We start from the raw sequence: 20720 nt of genomic DNA, 5'->3' as shown, positions 1-20720 counted from the left end.
AGAATGGTAGACTTGGTGGGAAGCATGGCAGTAAGTTCTTTCTAGCTTGCAAGCTTCAGGAAGTAGCTTCCGACCCTTCATAATTCTTTACCTGGAAGGTTGCCCACCTGCAACCTGCAGCTACATGCCTCAGTTTCCCCTATGGTCTGCCACAGCCTCTTTCCTTGCCCTGTACAACTTCTTTTTCAGATTTAAAAAAAATAAAATGAAATACTATATATTTAGAGAATGTATCTAATTGAATGTGTGGTCCACTTGTTTTTTAGAAAGTGTGCAAGTACTGTTTAATACATATGGTGCTTCTACTACTTTCTATAAATATTTAGTTATTAGATATTGGATAAGTTATGCCTCCTTGTAACACTCTAACAGTGGAAAAATCTGATTCAACTCATTATTTTTAACTCAACATTTTCCTGACACATTCCATATTTTTTAGCATTGTCCATACTGTATACATTTATATACTGCCAGGAAGCTAAATCAACTTGTAAAGTATATTGCAGAATAAAAACACTTATGCATTTATATGTTACAAACACTTAAACAATTCAATGTAGAGATTTATACATAGGTTTTATAAGTAGGAAGATAGAGACAATTGAATTAGTACATAAAGTTTTTATTTCAAGTCTCCCCCTTCCAAGCAAGCTTCATTTACACATTCTAATACTGTACAAAATTTACATCCTCTGTGACTTATTTATTCACTTCCCACTAATAGTTTGTGTCCTTCTGAAGTACAGAAAGCTTTATTTATTGTCCTCATAAATGCTTTTTTAAATTTTCATTAGAAATAAAAAATAAATGAAGAACAAGCGTAAGGAAAGCAAATATCCGCGTATAAACGGCGACATTCAGACGGGGTGGTGACAGGTGACAGTAAAAGGTTCGGAGCAGACCTTGTTCTCTTCATGACGTCAGCTGGGATTTCCCCACAAAGTACTGTACTTTTTCTTGCTTTCTATATATTCATATGCTTTCAAGGAAAAGGAAATGAAGGCTAATTGCACTGGGTATATATTCATATATATTTTACAAAGGATCCTTTGGATCTGAACATACAAATAAATACAAAAACAACAAAGATTGCACTTGACTGTAGAGACGCAGCAGATTCTGGTACACCTGTCCGTCTTGGCATGTCCATAGTGAGAACGTAGCGCCAGGCGGTTCCCATCCATGGCTTCCCGGCTGTTGTTCTGAATGCCACGTTTGCCGAGGGACTCACAGACATCTCTGGGTGATTAAAAAAATATTTTAGGCTTTTATTGACTCCTACCAGATGTTTTCCAGATCCAAAGAGCGTGGACATCAAAGTCCTGTTGCTGCCAGTTTGGTTGGTTTGATTGGTCCCACTCAGACCATCTCCTGCCCTCCTGCCCTCCTGGGCCTGAGCTCCCCAGGCTCCGGCAAACACCGAGCTACGGCCCACTACGCTGAGCTCAGGCGTCTCTGCTGATAACGAACGCGTAGGATGAGTTGGGGGCATGACCAGGGTAAGTCATGTGCTTTCCTAGAGCCCACTCTAGAACCATTTCTAGAGACAAGGGGAGGAAGAGGGTGTTTGTTAGGAGTGATCGTTTGCTCCTATGTCTCGTAAGGTCATGTGTTTTAGGGACAGAGAAACAACTGGGACTGTCATAACAGAAATTACTCTTTTAGCTCCTGAATTCCTGAAAGCTATCTCCCAGTTTTCCTTGTGGGTGAAGTTTGGGTCAGATACGTTACCCAACAGAAAACAAATATTGTCTGACTGCCTGCCAATCCTACCGTTTGGAGCAAATACCGGGTGTTCACTACTGCAAAAAAATGAGCAAGACTCCATGGACCGAAGAGTGACATAGTGTATTTTCTTTTAATCCTTCAGACAAAATTGAGGACACAGAAATGATGACTTTGGCTAGCCTGGAGCCTCCGGGGCGGAAAGCAATCGCTACAAGAGCCAGCCTCCTTCTCCTCTCTCATCCCCCAAGGCTGGAAGGGGCAGAAGGTCTATGAAATCAAGATATATAGAAACAGAAGTGCTTCTCTTTAACCTTTCATGATTCTCTACAACCGTGTTGCCTATGGAGTCTGTGATGGAGCCGCAGGTTAGGAATATAGAATCAAGTGGCACTTCCTGTAATGCAGGGTACGTATTTTAGTGGGTCCAATTTTGAGTCATTCATGAACACGATATCCCCAAAACTTCAACAAAGACCACATGCAGGTAGACTACAACGCACAATACTGATCGTAGGTCTCTCTGGGGTGCTCGTCGGTGTGTTTCCTGTCTCCTTTTGAAAGTTCAGATCCTTGGGAGGCGTTTTTGTCAAGTTGGGACAAGTTCCAATCAGTCTGAAATGGAAGCGTCTGTCACCACCGGGGAGTTGGTTGTGATCCGAGTCACAGACACAGTATCTGCTCAAGAGCAGGTCTTCTTCTTTAGCGGTTGCTTGTACAGCATCAGCAGCCATTCGAATGCATCGTCCCTAGTGTAATAGTGATGTCACCTGTCGCTGTTTCCTAGAGCGGACACCGTCACTCCAGGGCTTCCTGGCGTCATTTGTTGTAAGGGACGCAGGCGGGCAGGATGACCGGGGCGCAGGCGGGCCCCGCCAGCGGCTCCGCCACGTCTCCCTCCAGCTCTGTCCAGCTGCCTTTCTCCGGACAGTAGCATATTGTGGACGACTTGTAGGCCCCCTGTAACAGCAGAACAGAGCACTTAGGGAGCGGCTCGGAGAACTGCAAGGGCCGCCCATTGATCCCTTCACCCCGCAAAGAAAAGATCAGTTCTCTGCTCTTGTTTAAAAACTCCCACATGAAAGCAGGGGGTTTGGACCTGTTTTAATCCAATGGGAAATTTGAGATGGACAAAATTTTAAAATCGGTTTTTCTGCGTGTGTCACTAATAAGAAAAGTTAAGTACCTAGAACATCCTGGATAATCAACAAATCCCTTAAAATAATTGACCAAAAAAAAAAAAAAGGAATTATCCTGGTGGTTTAAGTTTTGAAAATTTCACCTTAAATAGTCAAATGATTAAAGTAAATTGGATTTTAGATCGCTGCCTCACATTTCCATTTTTATGTCACTCCTGTAGAAGGGATTAGCGCTGGGATTCAAAACCGGGTTAAAATGAACTGGGGACGACAGCTTGCTGAGCTCTTCGCACACTGACTGATTGATTTTCAAGAGGCCACGTGAAAAACAAGCAAAAAGCTTGTTCCCTTTGTCAACCTCTGGGGTTGGTGCTTGTATAGCATTTCCCTTCCCAGACCCAAGCAGCTTTCTTTTCATCGCAGGGAACAAACAAAATTCCCCACCAACCGAACCATCGCTTTCTGAAAGTGACTCCTGGTGTCTGGTCCCAAACACGGGTACTCTGGCGGCTAGCAATGTGTACCAGCAAACAGGCACATGTACTGATATCTAGTTACATATGTCAGTACAGATGTGCCTCCATATAACTAATATCTTTTTTTTTTTAGAAAAATGAAAGCTGATTTTTATTTTATCATCAACAGCCATTCTTTAAACATGAACATGCATACGTAATACTCTACGCACACATCACAGTTTTAACATTAGTTAATAAAGGTTAAACACACAACATACATCCTTACAAAAAGGTCAAAATGCAAACTTAAAACTTTAAACAAAAAACTAATATCTTTTTAAAGCTCCCCCCAGAACTTTACATAACTCCCTTGTTAGATGCGAACAAAAATAACTAAACTCACATGATTAAAACCCTGAATTAGTCTTACAAAACTAACACATATAAATAGAAAAAGATAAAGTCATCTTTTAAAAAGCAATGGTAGACTCTGGACCACCCGTGGGCAAACTACGGCCCGCGGACCGCATCCGGCCCGTTTGAAATGAATAAAACTAAAAAAATAAAAGACCGTACCCTTTTATGTAATGATGTTTACTTTGAATTTATATTAGTTCACACAAACACCCCATCCATGCTTTTGTTCCGGCCCTCCGGTCCAGTTTAAGAACCCATTGTGGCCCTCGAGTCAAAAAGTTTGCCCACCCCTGCACTAGACCCTAGGTGTCGCCTGATGTGATGTTAGCTGAATTATAGAGCCTCAAGTGTTTCTGCCACAAATAAATAAATAAAATTTTTTAAAAGAAGAGCTGAATTTAATTAAGCCTTTATCTCTAACTTCCAGTCTATAGGAAATATGGACACAGATGATTTTTAAATGACGCCACCAGGACATCACTAGCTGTAGAGTGCGGGATGTTCTATGGAACTTACCCTGCTTTTTCATCTGGTCAGAGGCATGGAACAAGAGTGGGAGAGAGGCAATGTTGCACTGTGTAGGAGATGTGTAAGAGCTAACAACTCCTACAAGTGAGACGCGTGTTAACACATCAACGTGAAAAATACATTTTTTAAATGAATAGGAGAATATTCAGGAGAATATTACTTTGTATATAGAGCAATTATTGTTGATTTTGTTGGGTGTGATAGGGACTGTGTTTACATAAATGAATAATTTTAAAAAGATAAATACTGACACATTTAGAATAAAATAATATGATGTCTAGAATTTGCTTCAAATTGCTCCAGTAAAACAATTTTGAAGGATAAATGGGGGTAAGTGTGGCGAAATGTTGATGAATGTTGAAGTTGGATGGTGTGTTAATGAGGGTCCACTGTGCTCTGAATGTTGGGGTGTGCTTGGAAATTTAATGATAAAGGAGGGAAAGTGAAGCACCATGGCAAATTAGATATCCTAAATGGAATTTGTGGGTATTAAACAACTGGTTTCCATTTTCACGCCTTACTGGGCAGAAACTTTTCAGACTCTCCTATTCGAACAATTTCAACAGAACATTTAGAAAGCCACTTTAGTCTGACTTTTCCTTGGAAAGCCAGAATTGCAACAGCATGGGGAAGGAGAGAACCCGAGACCTAACCCATTTATGACACAGCCGATCAGAGAGCAAGTCAGCTCTACCACAACCACACTGATTCCATTACTAAAGTAATTTACTGTTTGCATATAAGTACGATAATTATTATTATTATTAATTTCTTTTCTTTTTTTTGAGCTTGATACTCTTAAAAGGGTCATGCATAGGTGGTAACACATTTTGAGGGAAACAACCAAAGAACTTGTATGCATATATGCATGACTATGGACACAGACAATAGGGTGGTGAAGGCCTGGCGGGGGCGGTGGGGGGGGGGGGGGGGAGTCAGGGGCGGGCTAAAAGAGGTCAGTGTGGGGCAAAGGGGGACATATGTAATACTTTCAACAATAAAGTTTTTTTAAAAAGCTGAAATGAATGCAAAAAAAAAAAAAATAAGTAAGCACAAACCAGGAGGAGGAGGAGCAGCTCAATGGGCACGTACCATGCTCCAGCTGTAGCCTCCCACGAGGTAAATGCTGTCGTCAAGCACGGCACAGCCAGGGCCGCTTCGACCCTCCAGGATGGGAGTTTGCAGAATATTCCACTGGTCACCTTTTGGGTCATAGCATTCCACGAGCATGACATCAAGGTGGGAGAAGCCTAAGCGACAGAGCAGAATGGAATTACAAACAACGAACTCTCAGGGTCCCACCTGAAGGCGAGAGCTTCTTTTTAAAAAGGATCTAGAGCCAGAAGCAGGTAATGTGTCTTAAAGGCATGCATGCATGCATTTACTGGTGAAATTAGATGTGTCAGAAAGACCTAAAACAAACAAACAAAAAACTCGACTCTGGGTGTTCCAGATTAGTGGGAATACCTGACCAGATATCCTTGGTTGATTATATGGGGGTAGATTTTTTTTTTAAAATATATTTTATTGATTTTTTACAGAGAGGAAGGGAGAGAGATAGAGAGCTAGAAACATCGATGAGAGAGAAACATCGATCAGCTGCCTCCTGCACATCTCCTATTGGGGATGTGCCCGCAACCCAGGTACATGCCCTTGACCGGAATCGAACCTGGGACCTTTCAGTCCGAAGGCCGACGCTCTATCCACTGAGCTAAACCGGTTTCGGCAATATATGGGGGTAGATTTTATTCGAAATGGTTTATTAAGACTTTTTAAAAGGCTTAAAATAATAATAGTTAAAGTAAGCATTTTATAGAGTGCTTTTATAAGCTAAACAACTAGCGTATTAAAGCACTTTCTATAAATGAACCCATTTCATCCCATCAGTCATCCTATGGGATAGTTATACCAGTTTACTCATTTTGTACATGAAGAAACTGAGGGGCAGAGATAATGACTTGAGTAAGTCACATGACCAGTGAGTAGATAGACTGAGATTTGAATCTAAGTGAACAGTCTTTAAAGTTTTATAGACTCACTTTTATAGACTAAACTATATTGCTTTTTAAAAATATATATTTTTATTGATTTCAGAGAGGGAAGAGAGGGAGAGAGAGAAAGAGAGAAACATCAGTGATGAGAGAGAACCATTTATCAGCCACCTCCTGCATGCCCACTTTGGGGAATCCAGCCCGCAACCCAGGAATATGCCCTGACCGGGAATTGAACCATGACCTTCTGGTTCATAGGTCGATGCTCAACCACTGAGCCACGCAGACTGGGCTATATTTCTTTTCTTCAATGAATCTTTAAATCTCTCAAAATGTTTAATTAATTAAAATTTGTTGTTCAGCATGTTTTACCTTTTTGGCAGCCTAAGTTTATAAACAGCTACGACAACGTGAACCGGTTCTAGTATCTACTAAGGACCAAGGTTTCGAGTGGGGGGATAACTTCCACTGCAGGGCTTCTCCCCACCCTTCTGATAAAGCTTCTTAGTGGCTGGGGCACCACCAGGTCACAGAGAACAACATAGGTTACGGGACTCTATTGGATCCCTGCCTCTAATTTAGGGAGTCAAAAACCCTAGTGGGAGTTTCATGATCATTGAGCAAACCAAGTCTTACGTGATTTTTTTCCTTAGTTAAATGTATGGTATGGATATTTGCTAGCTGACCATTATAATGCACATAATATAAATAAATGGACATACTGGACTCTTCAAGTTAATTGGCAAGGTAGGCCAGAAAGTAGAATAATTCTCATTCTTGAAGAGGCAGACACAGTATTTCAAGCCACTAACTTTTTACATAAAAGAAATCACATAGATTTGGGAAGAACAGAGTAACGTGCTTTCTGCAACTCTGTGGTATATTTTCTTTCCTTTACCATTAAGATAATTGATGATGGTTTTTGAAGCATATATACTGGGAATGAAGATTTGGGCAAATTCTTGGTTCTAAGGTCCTGGTGGCATCATATGAGAATATGTGTGCCTTCTCTGTACCAAGTAAATTCATTGGCTGTAATTCTCACAACTACCAAGGAAGGGATCACTATCCCTCATTTCCAGATGTGAGGTTAAGTGCCTTGAGTAAGACCACACAACTCTAAGTGCACAACTGGGATTCAAATCTGAGCTTAGATGCGATGTCCACACCCTTTCCTCTAAGCCACAAGGCCGCCCTGAGCCAGCCTAATTTGATGTGTGTGTACTATTTTTCATGTAGGTTGTCATTACTCAAATCTTTCCTGTCCAAGTATAACCATAAATATGAAAAGCTCCTAAAGTAGGCATTCTTGTGCAAAGAAATTGGTAGAAGTCATGTTTTAATGCAGACAACTACAAAGTTAATATAAAACATGTGGATGTAAAGGCCATGGAGTATGTGCTGACATGAAGGAGCACCAGCGAAGGAGAAAAACAAAGGGGGAGAGCAGCAGCGGTAATTACAATCCGCCTCCACTGGGAGAGCTCTCAGATGAGCAGCAGAGACCAGGAAATGACACTTCTGATTCAATATGAACTTGGATATATTTACATTAAAGTTATACTTGTCTGGTCTTTATTATCTTTAGGGGTAAATATGTATTAAGAAAAATAGAAAAAGTCTATGTGTAAGCTATTTTTAAAAAGTTGTTTATCTAATTGAAACATAAATGCTCAGATGGGCCTTATCTACCATACCAGATGGCCTCTTTAGTTCAATTTCAAGGATCCTGGAAGGTCAGAGCTTCAGGAATTTTTAGAGACCAACTAGACCAGTGTCTTCATTTTCAGATGAGGAAACTGAGGCCCAAAGCAGCTAATAACAATCTCAATAACATTCATCTCTCTGCTTTCCTATCAAGTTCAATGTCATATAACCGCACATAAAGTTACATTTACACGCATACACTACAAAAATATGTAGTCACGCACACGTGCGAAGGAGAGGAACCAAGACATGGCTCTAAAAATGCTGAGCTTTAAGCAGGTATTTTTATTTAAAAAAAAGCAAATAGAAAAACTTTGAGAATCATAGATGGGCAGTAATTACAATCCGTCTCCATTGGGAGAGCTCTAAGATGAGCAACAGAGACCAGGAAATGACACTTCTGATTCAATATGAACTTGGATATATTAAAAGAGATAATTCTAAATTTAGACATGAAATTCTAAGTGTTTTCTTTAAGAAAAATCACATGTTAGCTTCTTTGCACAGCTATGACTACAGTTTTTATGATTACTAGAGAAAACAATTTTGTGGACAAAATCCATTACTATAACTTTGTGGATAAGGAATAATTTATTTTCACTGAATCCATGGTTACAACAAATTGTTTGTGCTTTTTCAGTTATTAGTGCTTTCATTTTTTAATTTTCTGTAGACATTATTATTCATTTCCTTAATATGTGTGGTAACTTAAAAATAATCCTATCTTGTAGAAGAGCCAAAATAGATGCTTGCCCAATGGTACTGGTAAATTAACTATGATTATCTAAGGAGACACCCCCTTAGCGAGAAACATGAAATGCAAATGTTACTGTGATTTTCTTGAAAAAGACCTTTCAAATGGTTTCCTCCAATTGCATATAAGCGATCATTCATTACAGCCAAAGTGTGGATGGCGCGTTTTGTGTTCATGTCTTGTTTGCGAGCCCAGACATCCATCACGGGGTCGTAGCAATAGAGCCATGGGACATACTCTCCGTTGTGTACACCCCCTGTGGATTAAACACACACATACAAGTCAAGAAAGCGCCTTGCAACTGAACTTCGTGGCAGAAAGCGGGGGATGACTTGCCTGAAATGTATATTTTCCCATTGTGCACGGCTCCTGCGTGAGCTGCCAGAGGCTGCGGCAAAGAGGACACGTAACGCCATTCGTTTGTTTCTAGGTTATAGCACTCCACGCTGGACAAATAGCCGGTTTCATTCCTTCCGCCAATAACGTATAAATGTTTGTCCAACCGACAAGCGTAGAAACTGGCTCTTCTACAACGAAAACAAACAATCCACCGTAAATCACAAAAGGAGCCCAGTGGGTCGGGAAAAGGAGGTATATTCAGCTTCAGAAAGGGGGGGCAAGCCTTTGGAAATCACACAGATAGCTACCTTCTAGATCTGAGACCTTATACAGTGGTCACATGCATGGCCCATTCTGGTTCACGTTTCTGATATTAAAGTAACAGCAGAGGGGCAGTTCACTAACTCTTTGTTTGAGCTCTTTTTTTTATCTTACTTGGATACACTGGTAAAGTGTTCACTAATGTTTGGGATATGTGGTATACTCTGGAAGGATATCACAGCTCAGTAAGACAAAGTGAAAAATGAGGTAGATAATGTAACAATAATAAATTATCTTGACATTCACTTTCTTTATGGTCCTTCAAGGGTCATTGTTCCCAATTTATAAGAGAACTACATCATCAAAATTTTTCTTCAATTATCATTTTTTCTCCCCCCTCCCGCCCCCAGTACTACGGCAAATAGAGAAACTTTTGTGAACTGAATATAGTGTTGAAAAGTTGCTGTTATATAAGCCATTGCAGGAATTTCACCTATGTAATATTTGGTGTTGATTCTTACAAAGCTGTGGGATATTTTTTAGTCTCTTTTCAAGAGAGGCTCTTTATTAGATTATTTCACTATGTCACCAAAAGCATAAGATGCAAGCTGTGTCAAAAGGATTGGAGACAAGAAGACCAATCTGAGGTAGACCATAATCCAGGAGTGAAGTGTTAAAGACGTAAATTGGAGTTTTAGTAGAAGACATGGAAAGGGGTGACAAAAAAAGGTATTTTAAAGGAAGATGCAAGACTTGGTAACTAATAAGATATGGCATTGACTCAAGAAGAATCGCCGCAGTACTGAAGACAAAAAGTGGCCCAACGAAGTACTGATGGGGTGGTCATAATAATCTGGCCACTCAGTGTATATGGTTTGAGATTTTCCAAGTTGTGTTTACAAAGAGCCCAACCTCGGGGAAGCAGTATATACTAGTAGCATCTTGATGAACTGTTTGGTGTCTGGAATAAGATGGCCTGGCTCTATGATTTACTGGGTGTGTGGCCTTTGACTCATCACTTAACCCTCTCAGACTCAGAATGCTCATCTGTAACATGGGGTTGATGATGGTGCCTTCCTTACAGGGTTATTTGCAAATACACGTGAAGTGCTTGTTACAATGCCCAGTGTTTGGTTCATGCACAGGACCCATCAGTCAATATTACCTGAATATGTCTTTAAAAATCAGCCATCAAGATGTGTGGAGGTTCCTCAAAAAATTAAAAATGGAACTGCCTTATGACCCAGCAATTCTACTTCTGGGTATATATCTGAAGAAACCCCAAATACCAATTTAAAAGAATGTTTGCACCCCTATGTTGATGGCAGCATTATTTACAATAGCTAAGATTTGGAAGCAACCCAAGTGCCCATCAATAGATGAGTGGATAAAAAAGCTGTGGTACATATACCATGGAATATTATTTGGCTATAAAAATAATGAAATCTTACCATTTGCAACAGCATGGATGGACCTAAAAGGTATTATTGTAAGTGAAATAAGTCAGACAGAGGAAGACAAATACCAAGTGAATTCAGTTATATGTGGAATTGAAAGAACAAAATAATCAAACAAACAAAATAGAAACACACTCATAGATTCAGAGAACAGACTGACAGCTGTAAGAGGTGAGGGGGGTTGAGGGACTCAGAGAAAAAGGTGAAGGGATTAAGAAGTATTAATTGGTAGTTATAAAACAGTCACTGAGATATAAAGTAAAGCGTAAGGAATATGGTCAACAATATTGTAATAACTATGTATGTGGCAGGTGGTTGCTTGAAATATTGGGGGTAACACTTTGTAATGTACATGATTGCCCAACTGCTATTCTGCACACCTGAAACCAATACAAAATAATTTTAAATGTAATTGAAAAATAAAATTAAAGATATTTGCATATACATTATTTCTCAATTACACAGGGGTGGGGCAAAAGTAAGTTTACAGTATTAAATATCCACTTTTGTTGCTCATTGGTCAAATTACCAGCCGTCATTACCTAAAAGATAAATCATAAGTAAGGATATGAAATAATAACAATAAAACAAGTAATAAAAGCAAACAATACAATAATTAATAAATAAATAATATAATAAATCCTATTTTGCTTTCTCACAACTGTAAACCTTCTTTTGCCTACCCCTACATTTTAAGTGACAACTAAATTCTTTATTTGTGTAGATGACTTATTACCATATAAGTATGATAAATGCTATATATGGTGATGTATTCAGTTTTATTTTATTTCCAGCTTTATTGAAGTATAATTGACAAATAAAATTATAATATATGTAAAGTGTAAAACGTGATGATTTAATACATGCATACATTGTAAAAGGATCTCCACTAGGAAGTTAATTAACACATCCATCACCTGACATAGTTACCCCCCATATTTTTATGAGAATCCTTAAGATCTATTCTCTTATCTTAGCAAATTTCAAGCGTATAATCCACTATTAACTATAGTCACCGGACATCAGATCCTCAGAACTTATTCATCTCCACTCAAATTGTGTACCCTTTGACTGACCACTCCCCCTCACCCCAGCCCTAGCCCCGGGCAATCACCATTCTGGTCTGTTTCCTTAAGTTCAACATTTTTTAGATTCCACATATAAATGACATCATACAGTGTTTGTCTTTCTCCATCTGGCTTGTTTCACTCAGCATAATGACTTTCCGTTTCAAATGGCAGGATTTCCTTCAATTCTATGGCTGAATAATATTCTATTTTATGCCTACACCATGTTTTCTTTACCCACTTATCTCTGGACAGACAAGGTTGTTCTCACATCTTGGCTATAGTGACTGATGCTACAATGAACATGGGAGTACAGAAATCTCTTCAAGATACTGACTTTGGTTCCTTTGGACATATATGCAGAAGAGGGATTGTGGCATCATATGGTTCGGTTATTTTTCACAGTCCTGAAATTGTTAGAGTCGTATTTTGGCTATGTTTGTTTGTTTTTTTTCTATATTTTTCTTGATGCTTTTGAAAAAAATATGTGCTGCGGAAAATTCAGGAGGAGGATGAACAAGAATGATGGAAAAAGGAGGAAGGAATCCGTAGGAAGGAGAATGAAGAGCAGGAGGGACAGATTTCACAAAGTAAGGGTGGTTCACCTGGGCCGTGTCTTCTGCGGAGTCCACGCAGCTCTTTTGAAATTGTACTAAAAGGTGTTTTGCATATGTGCATTTGTGAGGAAGAATATGGAGAAAGGTTTTGGAGGAAGATTTAATCATATTTTCAAAGGAACACAAACCTAAAATAAATTGGGGTTTCCTGGGATAGAGGAGTAAAAACTCACTGAGATATAAAATTAGGTTTAAAAACAATTACAAAATTAAGTGCATATAGATGGGGAAGTGATTGGTCAAAGGGTACACAGTTTTAGTTGTAAGATGAATCTTTCCATTTCTCTAGCCAGATTTCTACTGCTCTCTTATGAAATATGATAAGTCAAGATGATTTTACTGGCGATTTTCCCTCCTCAGTTAAAACGATTCATTGAGAAGACTGACACAGATCTATAAAAATCTGGACATTGATATTTAATTGCACCATTGAAACAGGATCCCTTTCCCATATGAGCCTGTGACGGGTCTTGGAGCCCCTGGAAGAATTAGTTTACTAATTTCACTGCTGTGCCATTTAAAAGGAATTTGGACTATGTGGGCTGTAAGGTGGTGAGTTCTTCTATGCACTATACTAGTATACTGGTCTAAGAAAAAACGCCCATCCATCATGACAAGGATGCAAACCCTCTATTCAAGCTTTGGTAGTGGAGCCTACGAGGAAGAGCCCCCTCTGGAAGCATGAATTCCTTTTAGCGTCTACATTTCAATGTTCTCCCTTCTCCTTCCTTCCCCACTGTTAGCCGAGGTTTCCTGATTTGATGCTCCATGTGTACTCCTGGCTTCATCCACACAGTGTCACTGTTAGGATCTAAATGGGAAAAAGCAGCCCAGTGGGTTTCCCTTCCTGACGAAAGTGCATATTCCTAAGCAATCCCCGCAGCGCAGAGGCCGAGTCTCTGACTCCATCCCTTGCGTGACACGCGGCACAGACACACTGGGTCCTGGCCTGTCAGCCACTGTGAGCGTTTGCTCTGGGCGCAAATCTGCCCAGGCCAGGTCTCCTGGGCAAGCTCCCTGCCCTGCCTCTGCACCTGAGGGCACACCTGGTGTAGGCTACTTAGGCTCTTTTTGGAAGAGTAAGGTAAGATGATTGAAGATTCCTTAATTGGATTACAGTGTATTTAAATTGTTCATCTCTTCCCCCCTACGACATCCCCCTTACTCCACCGCCACAGCTAATGCTCAATGGGTTGAGATAAGTTACAAAGGACGACGGTAACGTCTACAAACATGCATCAAATCCTGAATATTGTACCGGTTTTTCCCCGTCCTTCTGACCCTCGGGCGGTCAGTTTATATGTACAGCCGGAGACTGAATAATCACAACCTCACCTCAGCTTGCAGTTTTGAATTTCATCAGCAGCTTAAAGCAGATTTTCAAACAGAATATTGTCTCTTATAAGGCTTCCAGAAACAAATAGTTAACTTTGGAAAGTTTCTGATGTATTTGCTTCCAGATTTCACTTACTCTGTGAAACATATGCTTTGTTTCTGTTCTCCAAACTGCTTTTTCTTTTTCTTCCCCTCTCTCCCTCCTTGCCCCCCACCCCCGCCCCCCCGCCAGACTAGCTAGGGAATAAAATCTCCATAAGAATAACTAAAATGTCTATTTTTATAAAAAAAATTCAAAGTCATCAAAGCATTTCTATTGAGTCAAGTTTTCATTTTCACCCTCATCTTCTTTCTGAAGAATCAAATCCTAAATCTGAGACCAAAGCAACCCCTCTGCATGACATTTAAACTTATATTTTTGTTTATTTCCGTCAGTAAATTCATAGGCAGCAGGCATGCAATTCAGGAGCGGACCTGTGGTTGAGGAAGCCTAGCGGCCATGTGCCCATTTCCCGGTGACTGGGAATGGTAGTCTGCACCGGATCATACTCTTTTGGGTGCGCTGATTAGGTAAGCTGGCCTAGCCATCTGTCCAGCCAGCTCTGTAATGCAGAGAATGGGTTACCCCAGAGTGTTTTCCAACTTGATTCTATTATTCTCAACCAGTTTGGTAACTTAATTAGCAGTTTGGTAGCAGCTAAGAGAATGGGGTGGCATGGGAAACTTCTGGTGAGTTTGATTCAGGATCTATACAACACGAATGAACTCACTTAAACATTTAAGGAAATTCTTTTCTGATCTATAGCCTGTGTCTCATATGTTCTGGTTTTCCCCTTCTTTGTTTAATCACCAGTTAGACCACCCTAATAAGTGATCACACTTGCTAGTCTGAACGGCAGCAAAGACAGAAACATTTCACTTTCAGTTATGGATTGCCGCCTGGGTCAGCCAACCCATAGGAGACGCGGAGCTCGAAGATGGACGGGGCATCCGTGAGCTCTGCCTCTGCCCCTCCGCTCGGCCAGGAGCTCTTTATTTGCTCTCTCGAGTTGATTGCTCTCAATGTAAAAAAAAACCCCCTCTTACCAGGGACCTGACATGATGTACCATAATGACTCGGGAAGAAACGTTCGACAGTCCATCCTGTCAACGGTGGCTGCCGGGCGCCGCCGGACCATGGCAGGCCTTTTTATCAGGTCAATGAGCTGCTCAAAATCGTCTACGCAGGGCCCTGCCAGGAGAGGCCAGAGGGCCTCCGAGGAAGTCATTATCGAGTATCAAGTAAACAATGCACATTTGAAAAAATTACTAATTAGGTTTTTGCAGCAACACTTCTCATCCCGAGGGGCTCTACAGTGAGATAATTGACCGCGACGTGAGCGATGCCTCCCCAAGCCGAGGCGTGAAGGTTAACGATCGTGGTGCACAGCCCCCAGCGAAGGGGGCCGGGGTGAGGAGATGCTGACACTTCAAATATGTTATTGATGTTCCCTTTTAAAATATGGCTTAAGTGGAACTTTCTCGAACGGTTTGGATGGAAGGGTGAAGTGATGTGGCCACAATAACGGCAACCAGGAGAGAAGCCCCACACGTGAGAGACCAGAAGAAAGACCCCAGGAGGCTTTTGCATGCCCAGGCACAGGAGCAGGAAGGCTGAGAGGAATGTCTGGGCATTAACTGGCTTAGAGTCCTTTGTTGAGGTACCTTTCAACCAGACATTCCTAAACGTGTCTGTGATCCTTTTAATAGAATGTGCCTTGTTATTTTCAGTGTGTAGCCCTTAGTCTCCTATAAGAAAGTCTTAATTTATGTACATGGAATAGGAAATAAGTTTCTTTATAGCGTAAATTTACCATCTTCCTGTTGTAATATCCATTTTTGAATGAATGGTATGATCTGAAAATTTCTTTTTTTAAAAATCCTCATCTAAGGATATTTTCCCATTGATTTTTAGAGAGAGTAGAAGAGAGAGGGAAAGACAGAGAGAAATATTGATGATGAAAGAAACACATCAATTGGTTGTCTCTTGCACGAGCCCTGACCAGGTCCTGGGCTGGGGAGGAGCCTGCAACGGAGGTTCATGCCCTTGACCGGAATTGAACCCGGGAACCTTTGGTCTGCAGGCCGATGCTGTATCCACTGAGCCAAACCGGCTAGCGCTGAAAATTTCTTTTTAACTTGGAATATATGATTAAGGATCTAATTTGATCTCAGTGAAATCTGTTTGAATGCTTTCAAAAAAAGGAAATGTTAAGGTGAAGGGTCATGAAAGAAATAAATTATTTCTTAAATAATTCCATCGAGCAAATAGGTTGTCAATTATTGTTACAATTAGACTGAAGAATTTGCTCGAGAGGATGTGGAGATATTATTTGGAAAGAACCAAGTGTGGAAAATTGAGCATGAGAACTTGCATAGGCGCATTAAGACATGGCCTCATGCCTATGAAACAGCCAAGAGAGCCCAAGAGGTGTAAGTGTAGTTGTCTTCATGTCCTTTGGCACCAGGAGCATTGGGTGAGATAAACACTGTATATTAAAAACGAGAGCACACCTTAAAAAATCCTGTTTATTTTAAAGCTAACAAGTGACCTGTTCTTGAATGTATGATGGAAAGGTAGTGGAGGAGGCAAATGGGGAGGATTTGAATCAGTGAGACTTGAAAACTTCACTATTGAAATCTGAGCATCAACATGCACAGATTTCACTGTGAAAACGATGTTTTATGTTTCAATTAGGATTGAAATATATCCTAGCCAAGGAGAGTGGCTAGCCGGTGACAGTGCAGCTCTGCTTGCCCCAAAGCCAATGCCACGTAGGGAAGGAAGAACAGTCACGCAATTGCTTTCTTCCTACGTGAGGACAAATCATTGACGCACTTGATTATTTTTCTCCCTTGAGTTGCCAAGGCAGCTCATCCACGCCGGCCAGCCCGAGGTGTGTATGTTGCCTCATCTACCTCTCATTGGTCCCACTGAGCATGCCTCATCAGGGCAGACCTCCCAGCACCCAGGCTTCCTGTCAGCCGCCACCGTGTTTCCAACACGAGAAACAAACACTTACCTTTCCTGCATGGGCGGAAGCTGTATCCAGCTGTTAAATCGGGGATCATATCGACTGACAAAATTCGTACTGTGTTTTCCTGTAAAAGATATAAAACTTAGGTTTGTTCCGTTGTTGTTTTCCACATTTAATAGTATTTTATAAGATACCCCTGTTCTCAGGCTTAACAAATAGATGCCTGAAGTAGAGGGACTCTCTAACAGGGGTGAGAAGTGAAGTCAGTAGAAGAATAAACGTGCCACCTCCAATGTTTTTCCCTTTTCCTCCCTTCTCTGCCCCCTTTTAATGAGTTATGATACAAATAAATCAACCTTAATAATAAGAGCAAATATGTCTGTCAAGCCAGTTTTATCCCAAAGTTAGGGCAAAACACTCTAGCTTTGGTGTTTTTATGCTTTAAAAACATGAAGTTATTGCCTATAAAGCATCACTTCCAAGACCACCCTGTGTGATATCTCTGGTTAGAGCTTTTATTTTTATTTTTTAAACGATCCCAGAATTCCAGGAGTGGGAGAGCCCACTCTCTCTCTGTGGAAACAGTAGCAATCGCCACAATCTGAGGTTTAAGGAAGTCCGTTTTAATCTATGCGTGTCATGTACATTGTGTGTGTGTATTTGAGGGAAGCGCAGTTGCTGTGACCTAGTGCAAGTACAAGTGCTGAATGGGGAACATGAGCCCTTGGAGCCGGGTAGCCAGCTTGTCCGTCCGCTGAACCCAAGCACAGCCATGCCTTTGAGGCATAAAAACTATTCTTATTTACACACAGATTGTCACCAAGAAATGGAAGCCAAGGAGTGTAATCCGTTTTCTGTGTAGCACCTGAAATGACAATCATCTGACATGTGCGTGCGTGTGTGCGCAGGCACGCATGTACATGCGTGGTTTTACGTGGGCGTGTATACAAAACCCAATTATTAATTGCACAATGATCTGTTGAGTACTTATTATGTGTCTTATGTGTTCTAGATTCTGATGATATATTGGGGGAGAAAAGAAAGGCTAAGTTCCTGTTTTGGTCAATGAATGAACAAGTATAGACTATATTGTCAAGTAGATGAAGGCCAGGGATTGGTAGAGGGGAGGCCAGCTTAGGTAGAATGCCACAGATGCCTTTTTCAAGCCATGCAAATACCTGCAGAACGAGCCCCTCAGGCCATGGGGTATGGAGCAGAAACTCCTGGGCTGCTCATGAATTCAAACCCAGCAGGAACGCTGGAGCGGCTGGGACAGAAGCCGGAGACGTGTCAAGGTCCAGAGCAGTGTGTTATGGACGAGGGTAGGATCACACCTTTTGTTATAAGAACGAAGGCAGGCATGTGGGGGGTGTTGAGCAAGCAAGGAAGATGGCCTAATTTGTCTCTTACAAAGATTACTCTGGCTGCTGCGTGAAGAACAGACTATAGAGGCGCCACTCTCAAAGCAGCTGAGCTATCAGGAGGTCATTGTAGGAAGGTTCAGGCAGAGAGATGTGGTCAGGTTTGGGGTCTACTGCAAGGAAACAGCCAATAACATTTTCTGATTATTAGTGTGAGATAAAGAGGAGATAAAGAAGGAAGGTTGCCAGGTTTTTAGCCTGAGTAACTGGACAGAAGGCCATGCGATGTGCTGAGGTGGGGAAAACCAGCAGGAGTAGTTTGGGGGTTGAGGAGAGAAGTCACCTAGCTTTGGACTTGACCTTGAGAGGCCTATGGGATCTCAAAGTGGAAGTACCTGGTAGACCACTAGCTAAATGAGGCTGTAGGTGCAAGTTTTGGGATTATTATTCCAGAAATATTATTTAAAGTCACCGAACAGAAGGAAACCCCGTTAGGCAGAGGTATGACAATGGAAGGTAATACAAATCCTGGGAATTAGCCCTGGGATAGAAGGAGGAAAACTAGCAAAGGAAAGACATTGTCAGAGATAGGAGGAAAAGTGTGGCATTTTGGAAGCTGTGTCAAATAGTGTTTCAAAAAGAGGAGTTAGCATCTGAGAATTAAACATTCAATTTGACAACGAGGTTGGTGGTGGCCTGGACAGGTGGCTGCTTCCATGGACGGGTGGGAATGAAAGCCCGAGTGGGGACTCCTCTAGGAGACTAAAATATGAGAAAGCATGGAAAAGAGGGTAGGGAATACTTTCTAGAACTTCTGCCATGAAAAAAAAGAAGATTATAGCTGGAGGATATACCACCTAAAGAAGCTTCTATTTGTTTGTGCTTTTAAGTTTGGAAGTATTGCAAAAGTACTTGAGAAAGCAAGAAGGAATGAAGAACAGGCCTTAGACAGGGGCAGAGACAACCACAGGAGAAAAGATAGAACATATGGGTAGCCACAGATACATGGTAGGTGCAGATACAGATGTTTATCCTCCATTGCTTCTATTGTAATTGAACTAAGAAGAGAGGCTATGCTGAGTGAGGAGGGAGGCTTTGGAGAAAGGCATTTGAGAGAGAAGGTGTGGAATAGTTAAGCAGGAGGGTGGGAGAGTGTACTGATCAGGACAATTTGAAGTGCAGCTGGCTAGTAGTCAGCATGGTGCATAGGAGCCAGAGTGGCTGTGGTTGTCTATATCCACATGGAGTTGCTCAGGGGCAGGGGAGAGGTGGGACAGAATGGATGTAACCAGGACCCAGGATTTACTAGGTAAGTATAATGCAAGGAGGCAGACACGAGGGTTGCAGGTGTGTGCACCAGTGTGACTGGTTAAAGGGATGGACAATGGAATATAAACTCGGAACGGAGGGAAATAAAGACACAAGGGGATGATGGACAGTGAAAAAGTGGTGGGGTCGAGTGAAGGAGGTGGCATTATCCGGAAAACAGTGGAGAGCTGCCACAGAGAGGGGCAGCAGGTGGTATAATCTGAAATCATCCTTTGAAGGGATGAGTCTTTGGGGCGTAGGGCTGGCAATGAAGAGGAAGTAAAATTTGCTACCTGCCTCTAATCCTATGAAGAGTGAGAAGGTTGAGAAACCCAATCCCCATTAGAGAGGGTGGCTGGGAGAACAGTCAGGTGTTGACTAGAAAAGAAGTGGTTTAAAGACTGAGGACCTAGAGCAGTGATGGCGAGCCTATGACACGCGTGTCAGAGGTGACATGCGAACTCATTTTTTGGTTGATTTTTCTTTGTTAAGTGACATTTAAATATATAAAATAAATATCAAAAATATAAGTCTTTATTTTACTATGGTTGCAAATATCAAAACAATTTCTATATGTGACACAGCACCAGAGTTAAGTTAGGGTTTTTCAAAATGCTGACACGCCGAGCTCAAAAGGTTCACCATCACTGCCCTGGAGTCAGACAGATGTACACTGAAGCAGCTCAGCCTCTTGCACTCGGTGTGTCTGTGCAAGTTATCCAGCCTCTCCAGGCTTGGTCTCCTCACAGGGGAACCACAATCATGGCTGGGAGCATTACTTCAAATGATGAGGTGGGTGCTTGGCCAAGCTCCTGGCAAGAAACGAGTCCCCAATAAATACGACTGTCAGTGCCAACATGGTCAGCTGTGGTTTACCAGATGGACGGTACGTGGAGCCCCATGGAAAACACTGACGGGGTTGTGGTGAGTGTGTGTTTTGGTTCCTAGCCCAGACCCCTATACCAGACTGGTGCACCCATTTCCCACCTGCTGTGAGTGTTGGGTGCTCACGGCCACAGCTGCTCCCACTCTGTAGAATTGACCTCAGTGGAACAGGCCCCTCCCTGCTCGTCCTGAGCCCCCACCTGGGAGAAGGCCTCAGCCAATGATTTAGGTCGACCTAAGGGTACAGGAGGCGGGGCTGTTTGCTTCATAGAGTAACGATTCTCCTGTATTTGGGAGAGCCAATCAGTGGTTCCTCTGCATTTCCCCAGACCTACACTAGATGACGTCACATGC

The 20720-nt window shown here is 41.6% G+C and overlaps 1 protein-coding gene across 2 annotated transcripts in view; it reads right to left on the bottom strand.

The window, feature by feature from the left end:
• Positions 1 to 621: 621 nt before the first annotated feature.
• KLHL14 (kelch like family member 14) overlaps positions 622 to 20720 on the bottom strand; it is a 95891-nt gene continuing 75792 nt past the window's right edge. For both annotated transcript variants that reach the window (XM_070421211.1, XM_070421212.1), the window contains 5 exons: positions 16858 to 16936; positions 9056 to 9246; positions 8817 to 8975; positions 5360 to 5517; positions 622 to 2685 (listed from right to left, as the gene is read on the bottom strand). In XM_070421211.1, coding sequence (XP_070277312.1) covers positions 2545 to 2685; positions 5360 to 5517; positions 8817 to 8975; positions 9056 to 9246; positions 16858 to 16936 — 728 coding nt within the window. In that variant the 3' untranslated portion in view covers positions 622 to 2544. The remainder of the gene's footprint in view (positions 2686 to 5359; positions 5518 to 8816; positions 8976 to 9055; positions 9247 to 16857; positions 16937 to 20720) is intronic.

This window comes from Myotis yumanensis, unplaced genomic scaffold, assembly GCF_028538775.1.
Source record: "Myotis yumanensis isolate MYYU_CA2020_CCGP unplaced genomic scaffold, mMyoYum1.0.hap1 SCAF_7, whole genome shotgun sequence".
NCBI classification, from domain to species: domain Eukaryota; kingdom Metazoa; phylum Chordata; class Mammalia; order Chiroptera; family Vespertilionidae; genus Myotis; species Myotis yumanensis.
The sequence above is the reverse complement of the archived record's forward strand: the minus strand, read 5'-3'. Positions and strand labels throughout refer to the sequence as shown.